This window comes from Echiichthys vipera, assembly GCF_963691815.1.
Source record: "Echiichthys vipera genome assembly, chromosome: 1".
Classification (NCBI taxonomy): Eukaryota; Metazoa; Chordata; class Actinopteri; order Perciformes; family Trachinidae; genus Echiichthys; species Echiichthys vipera.
In genome coordinates this window covers 38,924,679-38,943,990 of record NC_139826.1, presented here as the reverse complement: position 1 = coordinate 38,943,990, position 19,312 = coordinate 38,924,679, and the positions used below count along the sequence as shown (strand labels likewise).

Below are 19,312 nucleotides of genomic sequence, written 5' to 3'. Positions count from 1 at the left end.
AGGCCAGAGCTACAGGTCTGGAGATTTTTAAATTCATAAAATAATAATAATAAAAATAATTCTGAGCTTTCTGGGGACGTTTTTATAGTTTCTGATTAATCAAATAAATATTTAAAAATCTATAATACACATATAAATTCTGAATTACCAATAATATTAAGGAAATACATATAAAAAAATGTAAACAACATAAATCATATTATAACATTTGAAAACAATCATATTTAACACATTTATTCTGTAATTGTTTACATTCAATTCACTTTTTGGACTCGCATCTCTGATTATATATAAATGTAAAATTAACTTATATCAGAATTGAAGCTGTAATTTTGAACATGAGAAAAATAAAACTGAATTCATTGTAAATAATATTTAAATAAATACAAAGCAACAAAAGCCCCAACTTTACTGCTTTGTTATGAAAATATTAAAAATTACATTTTAATGAATCTCAACACTTATGTAAAAAACACATTTTAACTCTTAAAAAAAGAATCTATATATTTCTGCATTATAAGTTTGTTTTATTGAAGTCTATTTATTCTCATTAATAGTAAAATATTTGTGCGTTTAATAAAAACACGTCCACACAGGAACACTAACATTCAAAGAGTCGACTTGTAGTCGTTTTGTTTCTCTTTGTGCTCATTTTACGTTCATTTTCAGTTGTTTTGTACGTCTTTTTGTTGTTTTGCATCTATTTACAGTCATTTTGCATCTTTTTGTGCTGGTTTTGCATCTATTTTTAGTCATTTTGCATCTTTTTGTGCTGGTTTTAAATCTGTTTTAAGTCATTTTGCATCTTTTTGTGGTGGTTTTGTATCTATTTTTAGTCATTTTGCATCTTTTTGTGCTGGTTTTGCATCTATTTTTAGTCATTTTGCATCTTTTCGTGGTGGTTTTGCATCTATTTTTAGTCATTCTGCATCTTTTTGTGGTGGTTTTGCATCTATTTTTAGTCATTTTGCATCTTTTTGTGGTGGTTTTGCATCTATTTTTAGTCATTTTGCATCTTTTTGTGGTGGTTTTGCATCTATTTTTAGTCATTTTGCATCTTTTTGTGGTGGTTTGCATCTATTTTTAGTCATTTTGCATCTTTTTGTGGTGGTTTTGCATCTATTTTTAGTCATTTTGCATCTTTTTGTGATTATTTTGCATCTATTTTTGGTCATTTTGCATCTGTTTGTGGTTGTTTTGCATCTATTTTTAGTCATTTTGCATCTTTTTGTGGTGGTTTGCATCTATTTTTAGTCATTTTGCATCTTTTTGTGGTGGTTTTGCATCTATTTTTAGTCATTTTGCATCTTTTTGTGATTATTTTGCATCTATTTTTGGTCATTTTGCATCTGTTTGTGGTTGTTTTGCATCTATTTCAGTCGTTTCTGTGTCTCTTCATGGTCATTTTTGTTTACTTGTGTTTATTTGGCATCTCTTTGTTTTGTTTTTTTCAGCATAATTTTAAGAGTCGGGGCCCCTGACTTTATGGGGCCCTGGACCTGCGTGGAGGGCCCGTTCGATGATCCATATATGGTCGTGTCCCGCCCCCCTCCCCTAAACCAAACAGTATTTCCAGTACGAGAGAACTCGTGTGAGACGGAGAATCTCCTGTTCAAAGTGTGAAAACAGCTGCACATCGACGACGCAAGTCTCCTCACGGGATTATCTGACAATAATACAAACACAGGAAATAACTCACCACACCTGAGACAAAATAATGAACACACACACACACAAACACACACACACATTAACATCTCCAACTCCATCACACCGCCCATCTTTAAAAACAAGCTCCGGAAACAAGAGTCACAAAGAAACTTTATATAGTTTTCAAGTATTCAAAACTGTTAAATAAGTACAAGATGTGTTCACATGATTTACATATGGGACAATATATGCACCGTCCATTCTTAATTCTCTTTACGTGCTCCCACTACCCACGCAACACGCTAAAACGGCCGCAAACTATTCACATTTGTTTAGCTTTTGTTTCTTTTGAACTTTTTGAATCAGTTGGGAATCTGGAGAGCTTGAGCGCGCACACAGACGGGACACCTGGAACAGTTTACAGTGTAGGATGGAGACGTCCGACGGGGAGGGGGAGTTCAGACTGAGCCAGGGTCAGAACGGCGGTTAGCTGCTGGTGATATGAACAACACATCGTTTTAACACGAGGACAAGTGGGTTAACATTCAATCTCATGATCCCTTCATCTATTGTTCGTTTACTTCCACGCCACAAAAATAAACTAATGTACGAAAGGAGCGACGGCGTTGAAGTGTTGCGATGTTTCCAGGGGGAAGCGGGCGGCTCGGCATCGTCACTCGTCTTTGATTGGTTACGAATTTGGTCTAAATGTGTCAGAAAGCTCTTTGTTAAGGCACCTAATGCTGTTGGAGACAGTTGTTTCTACAAGACTTCGCAAAAAAAACAACAAAAAAAAGCACGAGCACAACTTAAAAGTTACAATCTCGAAGATCTCCATTTTCGTTCTTTGGCGTTTTTTTGGATCTCAGGTCCCAGAGGCGCCGTTTCTCTTCCTAGGATCAGGGTTCGTACACGTGTTTTTGAGCGTAAAGGAACCGAAACCGGACGCTTCCAGACCCTCGGATGCTTTATCTTGACGTCTAAACCACGACTGTGACTGTGAATGCAGTTGTGGAAAGGTCAGAGGTCGTGCGATGCAGCTCAGGACGTCAGGAGATGAACAAACAAATATGGGGAGGATGGTTTTATTTCAAACATGAAAAGGTTTTTGGTTTACATGTTGAAAATCAGTGAAGTCCAGGACCATTTTCCCAACCGTGAACACAAAAACAACTTCTGTGACTTTGTAGGAACCCTGCGTGTGAATCCGACCTCTCGTTCTCTGATTTCTTACTCTGGCGCCCGACTTCAGGACCGATCTCGCTCCTCGTGCCCCGAACCTCACCGACGAACCAACCAACCAAGGCAACGAGTCCTCGGCCGTTTGGAGCCGGAGTGGATAAGAGTCGGGGTCACGACCTCGCCATCCTAGGAAAAGAAAGTTGGCTCCCCAGAGATCCAAACAAGTGTCGCCTCGTTCTGAGTTTCCCCGGCGAACGGCACCACGATCGCACCCCCGGTTCCCCGTTCTCATTCCTCGCCGTTGGGGCCTTCAGCCGGAAACGGATCCGCGGCGCGATTAAAACGTTCGGAGCAAGTGCTTCATTGATTTAAGCGCGATAAACACGGGGGCGTGGTAAACGGAGCGGAAGAAGACACAAAACAAGTCGCCTCAGTCATCGAATCAAACCCAGGAGAGGAAAACGGAGGGAATTTGGTTTAACGGGGCGGGTTTGAACCTTTCTTTGTCTGTGTTTCCTGCTGTCCGGAGACAAAGACGTGATGAAAATATCCAGAAACAGCTGATGAGTGATGCGAGTTTAAGGTTTGCTACGTCCGAACTCACTCCGCAGAGGCGTTTGCGTATCCGTTTAGAGAAATCTGTGACCTAAGTCCGCACATTCAAGAGTCTTTGTTTCCATAAATGTTTTTCTAATAATCTTCAAATACATTCATGGAAACGTGACGGACTCTAGTTGCGTTACACTTATTTGAACTCCATCCACAAGCTTTTACTAAACGTAACCACGTAGTATTTAAAGGTGTTGCCCGTGTTTAAAAGAGCGGACGCAGTGGAGCGGCACCGTAGAACGCCCTGGGGTACCCGGTGCGTTAACAGGTGGCGCCGAAAGGTCCGTATGTGACGAGTTGGGATGAGAGCGGGTCGATCGTCCTGCAAACGTTAGAGGGCCACAGACGCAGGCGCCACCGTTTCCCCTCATCCGGAGACAGAAAGTGACGTAGACATTTACTTAAAATGAAAACCTTCGAGATTATAACTTTAAAAAAACAAAACTTAAATATGCTACAGACACAACTGATAAACGTGTTTTATGGATGTGAAAGTGTGTTTCTATGGAAACCGGGGCCTGTCTACGTTAATGCTGCTTAATGCCATCTACGGATAAAGAGTTACACAGGACAGAGACTCCGAACGAGAGGGCGAGGAAAGAAAAGTAGCACCATAGAGAAAAGAAAAACGAGTTAACGACGTTTGAGACAATGTGATTTTCCTCCCGTGACTCTAGTGTTGATGGTTCACCTCCAAACATCTGATTAAGGTAAATAAAAAAGTGAGACTGGGCTTTGGAGAGGAAACTAAACGCTGAGCTGAGCGACACAAGCCAGTCTTTCTGTACATTAGGTAGCCTTTACGCATGGGATGGATTTACCTCATGTGCCATGTTACCATTAAACAGCAGCTTCAAAAATAAACACTATTTCTTCTCAACTGTCCTCTGATTATAAAACCCGGTGTGCTTTTATGTCTGGGGACTCTGCAGCTTCATTAACTTTATTTATTTACAGCGCTCTGGAGTCGACCCACTGGAAAACAAACATCCTGCGACTCCGTTTTAATGTCCGTGAACGTGTGACGACTGCAGGCAAACGAAACACACACACACACACACACTGTAGTTCCACATGCATGTCGACGTGTCGCTACGACGACGCGGGTCTTCTTCTTTCATGTGACGTTATCGCGTCCGCAGCACGTAAACGTTCGGTGCGTGTGAAGTACAGAACACATAAGACGGTGTACGGTGATTAAACATGATAGCACAGACTTTAAACATGGCATGATTGAACTCTACACAGAGACACGTGATTAACTTACACAGTAAATAATGTTGCGTTGATGAATTACCCGAATTCAAGTGGCTCTTCACCAGGATCTCTGCTGGGATAATGAGAACATGGCACCTGAATCCAAATGAAGTGATCTCGTAATGCCTCTGGACCGACCGCACCGCACCGCACGCTCGCCGTGGGTTTGGCCGCACGGAAAAATACAAACTATGAGACAGAAATCAAAAGAAGCTCAATAAAAACCTGCCTATGAGACAGAGGGGGGTAGTCACCATACTGTACACTTTCTACAATATCCACGTCCATCGTGAAGATAACAAGTGCATTCACTGTGAAGGAAGAGTTGCACTTAAAACAAATTCTTGTCCTTTTCACTTTTCAGAAACTATAAAAGAAAACAAAAAAAAACATTTGCAGATTCCTGCGGTTCAGCAAAGTTTGCAGATTAAACGCAGGAAAAATGAGAGCGTCACCCTCAGAAGGATCATTTCCGTGTCAGTAGCTCAGTGTTGCTTTGAATTCTCGAGCCGCGGAGCGTCGTCTTCATCTCCCGCTCGAGCTCGCGTTTGTTTTATTCGCAGCGTCGCGGTGCGTGCAGACGGACGGAGCGCGCGTCCATCTGATGAATACGACTCAACTACAGCGAGAGGTGAGGGATCGGAGCGGAGTTAGTAAAGCGAGGGGAGCGGGAGAGGGTCGACGTGGCTCCGCGGTGAACGAAGAACCCAAAAAACAACGGAGAAATATTCTAGATGAATGCGGGTTATCGTTCACCGCGGAGGCACGACAGCAAAAAAATGTTTTCTACAAGAATTCAAGGCAACACTGCGAGTAACGGACAAACAAATGATCATGTTTCTTTAATTAATACGTTTGTTTTTGTCCAATTGCACTAAAAAAATACCCAAAGAAACAATTAAGAACATAAGTGAAAGTCAGATTTGTTTTAGGTCAACAGCGCCTCCTCGTGACGTTCGTTCAGATTCTTAATTTTTCTGCTTTTTTTTTTGTTTTTAAATTACTTCTTTTACATCAACACAACAGTTGATTAGCGAGTCATGTTTATTTACAGGGGGAGCGGTGGGGGGTGGATGAGCCCCGCAGCTCACGCGTTGAGCCTCAGAGACTGATCCTCTCTCCTCCTGGAGGAGATATCGATGTCTATGGAGTCTTTGCCCACGATGAGTCGGAGGCGTTTCGCCGGAGGAAGTGGAATGAAATCGTCTTCGAACTCGTTGTCGAAGTAGTCGTCGTCGTCGTCCTCCTCTTCCTCGTCGTCGTCCTCTTCGTCGTCTGAAGAGGACGACGATGACGACGACGACGACGGCTCCGCCAGGACCTTTTGGGTCCGATGTCCACCGTTCCTGGCCTCCAGACTCTGGCCCGTGTCCCCGTTATAGGACATCTGGTCCGCCTTGGTCTGGGATATTCTCCGCGCGGCGTCGTCCTCTCTCTTCAGCTGGATCTTCAGCTTGGTGGAGTTACTGTGGACCACGGGGGCGAAGCCGTTATTCAGCTTGGCTATGTACGAGCTGCCTTTGTCCTTGTCGTGGTCCTTGCTGAACTTGATGCTGATTTTGCTGGAAGAGGCCGAGTTGACCGTAGAGGCAGAAAGGTTGGAGGAGCCAATGGGGTCGTTGGCGTCGTTGGTCTTGCTACTGCTGCTGTCCCTCCGCCGGCGGAGCGTCAGTTTGGGGATGCCCGTGTTGTTCTCCAGGATCAGCTGCGCGTCGTATCGCGTGATCTGACGCTTCTTCTTCCCCTTGTCCTGCGACCGGCAGCCGCTCTTACCCTTGTCCCTGCGGAGGGATTTGCTGCCGTTGGAAACCCCGTTGTAGTCCCTGTGCCGGTCGGCGAAGCTCAGCAGCATGTTCCCACAGTCTGAGAAGTTAGCGGCGTGGCCGGCGGCCACCGGCATGAACGGCTCACCGTACGAGTCCTCGCGCTTAATCGTCCGCTCGGTCCGGAGCCGTGTCAGCCGTTTCTGTCTGGTGCACGAGCCTCTTCTGGCGTAGCCGGTGTCCAACGCCGGCTGCTCCAGTCCCGCTCCGTGGCGGAGGTACTCGTCCATGTCGGCCGGCTCCGTTTTGATGACCACTCCACCAGGGACTGGGCTCAGGCCGTCCATAGCGCTTGGCTCCAGCTTAACGCCAGCCGCCGTTTCCTGGGCTTTTACAAGAGTCCTCGTGGACCTGCGAGTCCTGTACGTCGAACACTGGCTGCCCTCGCTGCCTTGCACATGCGGTAGACTGCCGTTTTCCTTGGCAGCGTGACGGGTGAGGCAGCCCCGCTGGCCCAACGTCTGCTGCACCAGCTCCGGTCCGTCCTTCTCCTTCTTCACGGTGACACCTTTACACAGCGACACCTTTGAGTCCCTGAGACCCAGCTGGCAAGTCTCTCCCTTGGCCGACGCCTTGGGCTCCGCACCCCTCCTGCGACTCCGCAACTGGACTTTACTTAGTGAAGGCTTGGATTGGGATTTTAGTCTCTTTGGTACCCTGTTATTGTTTACACGACCTTGTTTTGAACATGAGGTAGTAAGGGCTCTGGACAAAGTCTGTCGGGATTGAGTCCTGTTTTTATACTTCAGGCCAGACGATGATGATGTTCTTTTTCTGGCAGCTGGGGGAGAAGATCAAACGTTGCACTTTATTCATTTATTTATGACGTTTTCAGAAACCTGTCGACACTGTTTTAAAGGAGTAGCTTATACACTGGTGTATATATATATTTATATACAGGTAACCACATTAAAAACACACTTTTGAACCTGTGAACTGCAAGAAAAGCTGGGATCATATTTAGGAAACGCTGAGTCAAACACATTCAACTTGCTCTAAAGATCCATTTCATTCATGTTGTAATTCTGCTGCAGTTTATTTCCCAGAACACACAAAAAGGTGTTGTTCTGTGTTCACTATTATCAGAGTTTGTGATTTTAAACTCTTTAAAATAGTTTAAAGACTGTAAGGAACCACTGTTCTGACCGTTACCGTGGGTTACCTGTGTATAAGCTTTTCCTTCAGGTCCAAACAACAGCCTTCTGATGCAGAATATCACCTATAATGAGGGGGTGCATTTCACTGCAGGGGGGGGGGCTGAATACGGCACAACACCGGTGCACTCGGCTTTGACCTGCTAAATAATAAACGAGCACGAGCTTTCCACTGACAGAGACGACGGGATTCATCGGGAGAACGGGACTTTTCTCAGGACTTTTTGTGGAGGAACTTTGAAAGATGTCGGTGAATGAGGTTCATCACTTTAAGTATTGAATCTTTACTCAGCCCAGCTCTAACGTGTGTGTCTACCTTTCGCCCCTGCTGCACTGCAGGGTGGGATTTAAACCCACGCAGTAAATACGGCGTTAAATATTAAAGGGATTCTTACATTGATGTGTTTTTGGCATTTCCTGAGAGTCGATGTCGGTGTGGGAGCCTACAGAGTGACTGTCTGAGCTCCGGTTTCCTTCCCCCAGCTTCTTCAGCCTGTTGAGACGCTTGTCCGTCTCCCGCAACCCGTACTTGCTGTTGATCACCGGCACTTCCACTGGCAGCCCAGCTTTGGATTTGAAAGCACCGGTGCCCCGTCTGCACAACGACAAAAGAATAAGTGAGTAGATTACGAAAAAAAACATTGCTACAAAAGCTGAGTGAGGAAATGAATTTAGCTTCACTTGTGTAAAGTTTGTATTTTCATGCATTTGCTCAACGCCTCACGTTTTCTGAAGGAGCGGAAAAGGAGGTCGTTAAGGTCAGGGAGATAAAGATCCGCCCTCCAACAGACGTCCTCAACTCTCAACAGACAGAATTTAGCAGGGGACCCCAAACTTCCCTTTCCCGGGCCACATTAACCAGCTCTAACTGGGGGATCCTGAGGCGTTCCCAGGCCAGTGTGGAGATCTAATCTCTCCACCTGCTCCTGGGTCTTCCCCGAGGCCTCCTCCCAGCTGGATGTGCCTGGAACACCTCCCTAGGGAGGCGCCCAGGGTTCATCCTTACCAGATGATCCTGAACCACCTCAACTGGCTCCTTTCAACGCAAAGGAGCAGCGGCTCTACTCACCCTAAAGATCCGTCCAATCACGCCTCTCCAGGTGTCTCCATCATTAGTTTTATTATTATTGTTACTATTGTATAGTTTTGTTGTTACTATAGCAGTTAGATCATTCATGTTGTGTCACTCACCATTGTGTCTTGTCTAGTCTACGCATGAGTGAGAAACGAAATTTCGAGTCCTTGTATCTCTTGTTCATGTGGAGAACTGACAATAAAGCCGACCTTTACTTTGACAGTTGCCAAATTAGCAAGAATAACAAACAGACAACGATCTGTGTGATTGGGGCTCTGGCTTAATGCTTCATCTTCACTCTCCTCCTGCTCACTCGGCCCCCCCGGCCTCCCTGACACACACCTGCTCCTCTGCCTCCCCTCCTGCTTTAAGCTTCACCTGCCACCCCACCGTGTCGGGCGCTCCAGATTTACTAGCTACTGCAGCAAACGTTCACATCTGGCGGTATCTGCCTGTGGACGTGTTCGGCCCGGTAAGTTCAAACACATCAGCAGGTTTTGCGACATAGAAATGAAATTGGATGGAAAGTAAATTTCCATTCAAATCAATGCAGCAGAAGTGGTAACTAACTGCGTGGTGCGGGTCAGTTACATACCATACTGGTGCAGTATGGTATGGTTTGGAATGGCAAAACCTAGCTTAACGAGCGGGGTGTAGGCAAAATGCAGACAGCGAGATAAGTAGCGTGACATCACACAGGAGGTGCCTGCTGTTGTTGCAATGTCTGACCATTTTCTGTTGTGCATTAAACAGACTGTAGTGGGTGTAGCCGGTCTAGCACCACCCTATCCGTATTGTACCGTTTTTCTTTGCTACCCCTACGGAGGGGTGCCAGAAAATAGTACAGTACGGGTGTGTGTGTGTGTGTGTGTGTGTGTGTGTGTGTGTGTGTGAGCGCCCTAAGAGCAAACTAGCCGTCCCAAAAAGGCCCAACGGTCTGTCAGAACCTGGGCTAAACACACATTATGAATCATATCTTAAAAGACACTGTCGTCTTAATAATGGCACATACATAAGCCCTGCTGTACATAGAGCACCTTGTCATTCTGCATTTGTGGTCACACCTACCGTTCACATGTATAGCATTCACAAAATTCATTGTTTTCCCCAAAAAACCCGTCTCCGTAGTAACATGAGATTTCCTCCCCTGGTTCCGTGTCCCTCAGAACCTTCACGCAGGCTGTGTCCCGTCCTGTCGACACAAACTAAACACAGAATACAAACGTGGTTATGTGCACAGCTTCCACGGCGCTCCAGTGATCTCTCTGTTTTCTTACGGGACATAAAGGGACCTACCTTGCAGTTTGGTCGACAATCTGAAACAAAGAAGACGCACCATGAAATTTGTATCCTTGTGGAGGATAAATAAAAATCTTTACATTTTTCACATTCAGGCATCTCTTCATGGTGTTACAGTAGGACACCCGATCACTAGCACGGCTGCGACTTACCATTATCTTAATTTTTGATTAATCTGCTGATTATTTTCTAGATTAACCGTTCAGTAAATTTAATAAAATGTCAGAAAATAGCAAAAAAATGTCTTTGGCAGTTACTCAAATGTCTTGTTTTGTTCAAAACCCAAAGATTTTCAGTTTAATATGATATAAAACAGAGAAAAGCAGGAAATCGACATATTTTAGAGGCTGAAAACAGCATCACCAGAGACCATAAAGACTAATACCGTGATTGATGAACGCAGCTGGTCCCAGCCAGAGCTGCGCGCAGTTCTTGCGGGTTGAATACATGACACTGAAGTCATTCTCCCCGTGCCGGAGCAGCATGTTTTCCTCACTCTCTGAAAGCTCGGCGATGCATCCCACCAGGTACTCGATCTTGTCGTTTCTTTTCCTGTAAAACAACACGAGGTAAAAGCGGTTTGTTACACACTGCCGTTACCTTTTACGCGTTCAGCCTTTCAGCTGCCGTGCATCCAGAACAGACTAGGGCTGTAACGGGTTGTGTATCCGCGCTGAACTTTTTTACGGTCTGGGGGTCACGGTCCGTTGTAGCAGCCGCAAACAGAGTACACGGTGTAAAGAGGAATGCACGTGATGCGAGGCGGCTCTACAGGCCGATAGCACACACACGCACACGGTCACTTAAATATATATATGCAAGGCAACCCCCCTCAGCCACCTCCCCATCCCACGCCTTCGCAGCTTTCACCATCCTGGGCGCCAAGCGTGGTCTGCAAAGGGCACTTGTTACAGCTGCCGACGGGCTCCCTGTCTGCATGGGAAACCTCGCTGACCTTTTTCCCCTCCCCTCACTCGATATGCAAACTGTTTCGCATTTTCTGTTTTATGTGTCTAATTCCCGCACTTTGCTTCCCACAGGAGCAGTGTGAGAGTGCTTTTCTCTCCCTCATGTGATGAACCCCCTTCTTACCCTCTTCTGTAAAAGAATTGCCCCCTGGGATTAATAAAGTTTGATTGTATGATGCAGAACTAAATTTTACAAAAACCGAGTTCCACTTTCAGCCATATATACGATTAGCAACATTAGCTTAGGTCAGCACAAGACGCTGATGTAGGAACGCGCTGGAGTCGGTAGAGACTAAAACACAGCAGTTAGAGCAAGAAACGCTTTGAGAGGCTGAAACGTTGTCCATCACTTGAGCATAATATGGAAATCTGACACGGTGCCTGAGAACTTTAAAGCCCTGTAAAACAGCAGGAGAGCGTCGGGTCTAAGACGAGGACCGTGTATTTGCGTTGCTTCACACACCAAACATGCCAACGCACATTTGACGGGATCACCCAGATGTGTCGAGAAACGAGGAAAAGAGGCAACCCGTACACTATTGTAGCCTGTTCGTACAGTGTCGTATACGAGGGTCTTTATTCTTATCATGGAAGAAGTTCACCAAAGTTGCCAGTGGAGGATCGTGTCCATCTTTGACACTTGTATGTTCAAAATAACTGAAAAGAAACAGATCTATACACATAATCTAATCTCATCTTCCGCCTCTGATCCGGGGTCGGGTCTCGGGGGCAGCAGCTCCAGCAGGGGACCCCAAACTTCCCTTTCCCGGGCCACATTAACCAGCTCTAACTGGGGGATCCTGAGGCGTTCCCAGGCCAGTGTGGAGATCTAATCTCTCCACCTGGTCCTGGGTCTTCCCCGAGGCCTCCTCTCAGCTGGACGTGCCTGGAACACCTCCCTAGGGAGGCGCCCAGGGTTCATCCTTACCAGATGATCCTGAACCACCTCAACTGGCTCCTTTCAACACAAAGGAGCAGCGGCTCTATATACATTTGGAGTTTTATTTTCCCCAGCTGTTTTGAATTTACACCGGAATATGAACCGTGACATAACTACGTGTGCCGTTACACCTCTGGTGCGGGCTAATGCAGCCGATATCCCTGCACCAAACCTTTGGTGGACAGACGTTCAAACAAAGATAAAGTCAGACACATTAACTGCAGTTAGTGGTTTAGGGTTAGTGCGAGTGTAGTGTGACTAGTGGCGCCGTGAGAATCAGAAATAAGATGTCCTCACCATTCCTTTGTGGCCACAATTTTCGCCCCGTTTTGCTCCGATGAGTAGCGATTACAGGGGAGAATCTCAAAGCCGCTGTCCGTGGCAAACATGCGCAGATACACAAACACCTGTGCAAAACACAAAGTTGGTCATGGGGTTGTTTGGGACGCTGGAGGAAACACTGGGAAGATCTCAGAGGGATAATCTTTTTTTTTTACATGTTGCTTGAAGAGCTTCTCTTGAGCTTTCGTCTTGTGGAGAAAAAAATTCCGGGACCAATCCCCGGCCGTCAAAGCTCGGAACGCTTTCTCCAAGTTGTCGTGTTTCTTGAAGCGCTCGATTATTTCCTTCAGCTCCTCTTGTCTTCCCTTAACGGGTCGAAACCTGCGGAGACACGTTCATCACGCAAACAAAGTGAATACGGATGCGAACGTCTTCAATAAATGCTGTTTAATGTGGGACGACATCTGTGATGGTGTTTGTTGTACACTGAAACATCATAAAAGTATTTCCCATTTCATCATCTCGCAATATTTGCTATTTCGGTTTCGAAGCTGTCGAGCTGGAGCTGCTGTAAAACAACCGGGCCTGTGTGTGTGTGTGTGTGTGTGTGTGTGTGTGTTTCGGGCCTGTGTGTGTGTGTGTGTGTTTCGGGCCTGTGTGTGTCTGTAACCTGTATAATAACAGAGTGAAAAAATTGAGTTTCGGGATAAATAAAAGGAATTCTTCTTCTTCACACTTAAAAAAACATCTTTGTCTCGCACAGACACGACACTTAACTATAAAAAAAACAAAAGGAGCCACGTACTGTCCGCACGTTTCGCTGCAGTGGAAAAGCGCCATGAGAAATGCTTTTATAAGACTGAAGTAGCTGCAAGCTCATTGATTCCAGAGCGATAAATCTGCTGACCTGGTGTTCATTTTGTGAGTCTGAAAGCCCAGGTACGGATCCAGGATGAGGCTCGTGGTCAGGTCGTCGTTCTCACACAACTCCTTGGCAGTCATCCCCGAGGAGGGCACGTAGCGCCTCTCTGCCTCCAGACTGGCCGCAGTAAACCCTGTAAAACACCGAACACGTGCTGGCGTTAGTGCGTTAGCGTGTGGTCGAAGCACCTGTGAACACCAAACGCCTTCGACTCACTGCGGCTACATCTCCGGTTTCGGTTCCTGTTGTGACGCAGGGACGCCCGCTGGGAGTGCTGAGAGCGAGTCTGGCCGACGGGTTGCTCGCTGGTCAACTTGTTTCCGTGTCGTCTGCCATTTAATACCATGTTCTTGGATTCGCCCAGCCACTTCATGCCCACAAGCCCCCTGGTCCAGTTGCATTTAGTCTCCGAGATGAAGGAACACTCTTGAGTGGGGAAGACTGGGGCCGAGAGTTTGAAACCTGGAGGCGGAGCACAAACGACAAACGTCACGAGAAGCAAAGTAATCAAATTACTCGTTATGTTATTTAATATTTAACCAGGGGGGAAAGTGTCGTCGCCAAACAGGCGGCGGCACAGGTAACAGCTTCAGCCACACAAACGGAAACAAGTGAGAAATGACAAACGTAAATGAAGCATACTTGAAACTTTAAACGTTACACACGCTGAAGAAACGCAAAACAACACGGGATGGAAACGTCCGGGTGGATGCGTCGTTTGACTCAAAGACCAACAAGAAAAAAAACAACTGTCACGCAACTTACTAACAAGACGTGTTGAGACCAGAAATGAACTTTCTCAGATGATTAGAAATGCTCTTAGGGCGCACTCACACTGTCCTTCTGTCCCGGGCCAAAACCGTTTTTTCAGGTAAAAACTAGTACGTTTGAGCAGTGTGAGTGCAACCGCTCCGCACATAACTGCGGACAGCGGGCCGTCCACGGAGAGGTGGGCTTAGCAGAGCCGTTTGCACATGTACGAGCACGAGGCCTACGGCGGTTCTGAGGTCATTTTCTGTGCGCCTGTTGGGACGTAGAAAAAAGAAGGAGGGACCATGCGCGGACATTTCAAACAATGGCGGTGAAAGGTTCACGTTGGTGTGATGCGGAGGTGGAGTGTTTACTGCAGATTTGGTCGATGAAAAGATTCAAAAACAGTCGACAAGACGCACAAAAACTCAGAGGTCTACGGAAAGATCTGGAAACAAAGCCACGCATCGCCATGACGTCATCAATGCGTGTGACGTGTTACGGCGTGATGACGTATAGGCAGCAAGAAGCATTCTCCGAGGCCCAGGTAGAGTGAGTACAAACGGGCCTGGAGGGGGGACAAGGACCCTAAAGCACGGGACGGAGGCACAGTGGGAGGGCGCCCTCATTGGCCGTGTTCGCGCTTCATACTCAACTGCATCTTAGTTGTGAACATTGTTTTTTCCTGGCTGATTAAAATGTTGATTATTTTCTCGATAACGTCGTTGTTTGGTTTATAAAAAGTCAGAAAAAGGTGAAAAAGCCCAAGACGACGTCCTTAAATGTCTCGTTTTGTGCACAACTTAAAAATATAGAGTTTACCGTGAAAGAGGAGGAGAAAAAACAGTAAATAATCACATTTAAGACGTTGGAATCAGATCGTTTGGGCTGATTTATTGGTGAAATATTAGCAGTTTAATTTAATAGTTGACATATAATGGAGTCGTCTCCTCGGCTCTGGTCAGGGATTCACAAATGTAGTGAAGCGAGCGTGATAAAGAAAGATATACAACTTATAATTAAAGTCAGTTGATAAAGTCTACGTGTGTGTGTGTGTGTGTGTGTGTGTGTGACACGAACGCACACGTTGGACACAGTTTAAACAGTAAGGAGAATAACTCTTATTTAATACTAACCCTCTATTTCCAAACTTTATCACTTATTTAAATCATTTTTAATCTATTTCATAAAATCATATATAAGTTACATTTAAAGCACGACTTTTACCTGTTACAGAGTTTTTCTACAGTTTTGAATTATTAATTTTCCTCAAATAAAAACTTTAAATTGTTCAGTTCTTCCACTGCTGCTGCTCTTGTTATTAATTATTAATATAATTATTAATATAAAGTGTTTACGGTGCCTGAAGGGGAGAAACACTCCCCCTGCTGTTAAAATGGAGAACTATATATTTTAAAATATATTTTTTATCTATCAATATTTACTATATATGTGTTTTTTGTTAGTTTTTTTAATTTCAATGATTTTATTATTTATTTTGTATCTTTCATGTTTTTTCTCCTCTCGTGTTAATTTTAGAAATGTTAATATTTTTTTAATATTGTTGTAAATTTTAAAAAATTCAAATAAAGCTGGAAAAATAATTAATAATAAAATAAAATTAAATAATTCTGCATAAAGAACTTTTACTTTAAGAACATTTTGATGCTTTTGCACTTTTATTATATACTAAGTTAAGCAATAACAACAGAAATAGAAATAATGTAAAGAAAAGAAAAATAAATAATAATTTTGTGTTTTTTTCAGTAATAAAACATAAACAAACAGAAGCAGTAAGAAGAATAACTTATTTAATTTTAACCCTTCTCTATTTTCAAACTTTAAATCATTTTAAATCTATTTCATAAAATCACATATAAATTACATTTAATGCACAACTTTTACTTGTTACAGAGAATTTCTTTATTACTTTAATACTTACTATTATTTTCGGTACAAAACAACAAATATAGAGACAACATATATTAGAAAAAACAGAATATACATATATAGAACTAAATATGTAAATATGAAATATCTATTTAAATGCATTTATTATCATTTTACCCAAGTAAAAACTCTAAATGGTGCTTCCACTGCTGCTCTTGTTATTAATAATTAATATAATAATTAATATAAAGTGTTTATGTTTCTTAAAGGGGAGAAACGCTCCCCCTACTGTTAAAGTGGAGAACTACATTTTAATAATATCTTTAATTAATCAATAATTAGAATTTTATAACATAATATTGTGAAACAGGTCATTCTGCATAAAGAGAACTTTTACTTTGTGGACTTTAAGAACATTTTGATGCTTTTGCACTTTTACTTCAGTTAATTAAAAAACTACATAAATTAGTTTTTATTATTATTTTGAACGTGTGAAAGAAAAAACGACAGAAACAAACAATGTAAAGAAAACAACATCAGAAAAAATCAGTTTTTGTTGTTTTTACACTAATAAAACACGAAATAACAGGAAGAATAACTCATTTAATACTTCTCGTTCTCCATTCCCAAACGTTTTCACAAATGGAAATGCTTTTTAAATCTATTTCATACAAGAAGTGAAGGGATTTGCACAAGAATGCATCCGTTCATGAGCTGCACAATGACAACTTTGGAGCTAAAAGAACATTTTAATGGCAGCACTTACTGTTATTTTAGTTATGTACATTTCGTTTGCAGCACTTACTGTTATTTTAGTTATGTACATTTCGTTTGCAGCACTCTTACACTCTGGTTTTGCTACTTTGACCCAAGTGCAGGTGCTTTTTACCCCGCTGGGTTTAACAGGACACAAGTTTGAAATGCTGCTGCAGCGCCTCCCGGTGGTAACCCCGAACACTGCACTGGCTCTCTGTCAAGTCTTTGGTGCCAACACACACACACACACTGTCACTTTGTTAATCCACATGTACACACACGTATATGCACAGAAAACACACACACACACACACACACACACACACACACACACACACACACACACACACACACACACACACACACACACACACACACACACACACACACACACACACACACACACACACACACACACACACACACACACACACACACACACACACACACACACACACACACACACACACACGTCTGTCATAGGGGCGATGCAGCCTCCAAATGTCGCAGGGAGCATCATCTCATTTGAAACCGATGCATAAAAAGCTTCGCATCAACATTAGCTGCAATAAAACATATGATACAACACGCCACGGGAGATCAGGGAACACACACACACACACACACACACACACACACACACACACACACACACACACACACACACACACACACACACACACACACACACACACACACACACACACACACACACACACACACACACACACACACACACACACACACACACAGATATCGGTTATCAATATGAGCTTAGCATTGTTTGCTAACTGTCGCCTCTCCACCCAGATGCACTTCGTTAGCATGGAAGCTAACCCCCTAAAAAAGGCGACCCCGGGGGGAGATGGTCGGCCGTGGCGGGGGTTAGCTTGCAGCAAACGCCGGCTATGAGCCATGTCGAGTTGACGCCGTGCACCAACATTTAAAAACAAATGAGCTGTGAACCTGTATTTCAACAAGGGTGGTGATATTAAACCACATCACACCATAACTCCTTCATCTCGGCGTCCATGTCCCGTTAAAGCATGCTAACACTCAACACACAGCTAAAAAAACAGCACGTTTCTGATCGATTAACCGTCTACCTCAAAGACAAACGATCTTATTTTCACATATTCATTAAATTATGTATTGAGAATTAAGTTATTTGTCAAATGATCTTGGTGGGGTGATTGGTTCATGTTCACTCAGCCAGGCTAGATAGCAAGCAAAGTCTACTTACAGATACAACTTCATTCCGTATCCCTGTGGCATTACTATACACATTTATCGTTGTTTACGGCCTATTATCATATCTTATAATGCTATTAAAAATGAAATAATGATTATCAGCGTGTCTGTATTCGTAGATATGTGTAATTTAAGCGCAGCTGTAAGTCAGGTGCTGGAAAACCTTGAAAACGGACCGTGTAAAGTGCTTGGATTTGACCTTTTAGGGAAAAGCTGTAGCGACCCTGAACGCGTCTCCTGGCGTTAAGAGCCCAAATGTGAATTATCTCACAAATAACGTGCTTGTTAGTTTGTGTCACAGCGCATCAAACTTAACTTCGGCAGGCTAAAGTTAGCTTCGCCGGCTAACAGTCAACAACAACAGCAACAGCACCGTCGATAATTACACAACACCGTCGCCCTTCTTCATACTTAAAGGAAATTATGTGCGTTAAATAGTCGACGACAGCCGATAGTTAGCTGCACACATGCCATAAAGTATCAATGTTAACGTTGCCTTACCTGTGAGCCGCTGGAGCACAGCAGGCTAACAGGCTAACACAGGAACTGAATGCACCTTTTTTATAAATCTCATTGTTTATTATTAAGTGTATATTTTTATCTTATGTTTTTATAGTTTGACTATTTTATATCTGTGTTATTTATGCCAACACTTGAAAGCTAATAAAGCGGTGTTTCGTTGTCCTTAAAGAAACAATGACAATAAAGATGTCTGATTTCTATCACACAGAAGCTAATGTGGCTAACAAGCTAGCTAACAGGCTAGCTAGCTAGCTAACGCGCACACACACACACACACACACTGCTGTTAGCTCGGGCTGTTAGCCGTTAGCTTGTCAGCTAACAGGCTAAATCTGTCATTTGTAAGCAAATTAAAAGTTAGGTTTGTGAGTCGGTACCGTTGTAGACATAATCCACGGTGGTCACCGGAGGGAGCGGGGTCACCGGGGAATCGGTGCGGCCGTTATTTCTCCGAGATATCCGGCAGTTTAAACAGCTGAAAGGGTCTCACGCGCCGGAGCCGTTAAATGTCTGGAGACGACAACAGAAGCGGAATTCTCACAATGGCGATTTTTTTTTTAAACAAACACGAAATAAAAAGTCCTCCGAACTAATCCACATTTGGCACGACACCCTAAAAACCAAAATAGCACAGGAAACACATTTCTGTTTTTTTTTTTATTTTTTTTTTTAGAAATTAACATTAAAATTCAAGATGGCGGAGAGAAGAGGAGACAAGACTGTGAAGGAAGGCTGGGACACCAAAAGAGAAATTACACGGGCTTTGGGGTGTGACGCATGCGCAATGGGACTGCAGCTGCGCCGTTGGGATGGAGGCGTAAACATGACCTGTCTCAATAAATAGATGAATAAATTAATACAGGAATATAATAATAAAGATATAAAAAAAAATTATAATACAGAAATAAATAAATGAATAAATAAATCAACACAAAAATTAATTAATAAATACGTACATGAATGCATGAATTCATGTATAAAT

At 43.7% G+C, this 19,312-nt stretch overlaps 1 protein-coding gene across 1 annotated transcript; it reads right to left on the bottom strand.

Moving 5' to 3' along the window:
* Positions 1-1,915: 1,915 nt before the first annotated feature.
* On the bottom strand, positions 1,916-18,910 carry kmt5b (lysine methyltransferase 5B). The gene is made up of 10 exons (XM_083940388.1): positions 18,708-18,910; positions 13,378-13,623; positions 13,147-13,294; positions 12,455-12,620; positions 12,255-12,364; positions 10,435-10,601; positions 10,047-10,066; positions 9,819-9,955; positions 8,071-8,270; positions 1,916-7,302 (listed from the first exon to the last, which is right to left on the bottom strand). The coding sequence occupies exons 2-10, from the start codon at positions 13,532-13,534 to the stop codon at positions 5,786-5,788; spliced, it is 2,622 nt and encodes an 873-aa protein (XP_083796514.1). The 5' UTR covers positions 13,535-13,623; positions 18,708-18,910; the 3' UTR covers positions 1,916-5,785.
* Between the last annotated feature and the right edge of the window lie 402 nt (positions 18,911-19,312).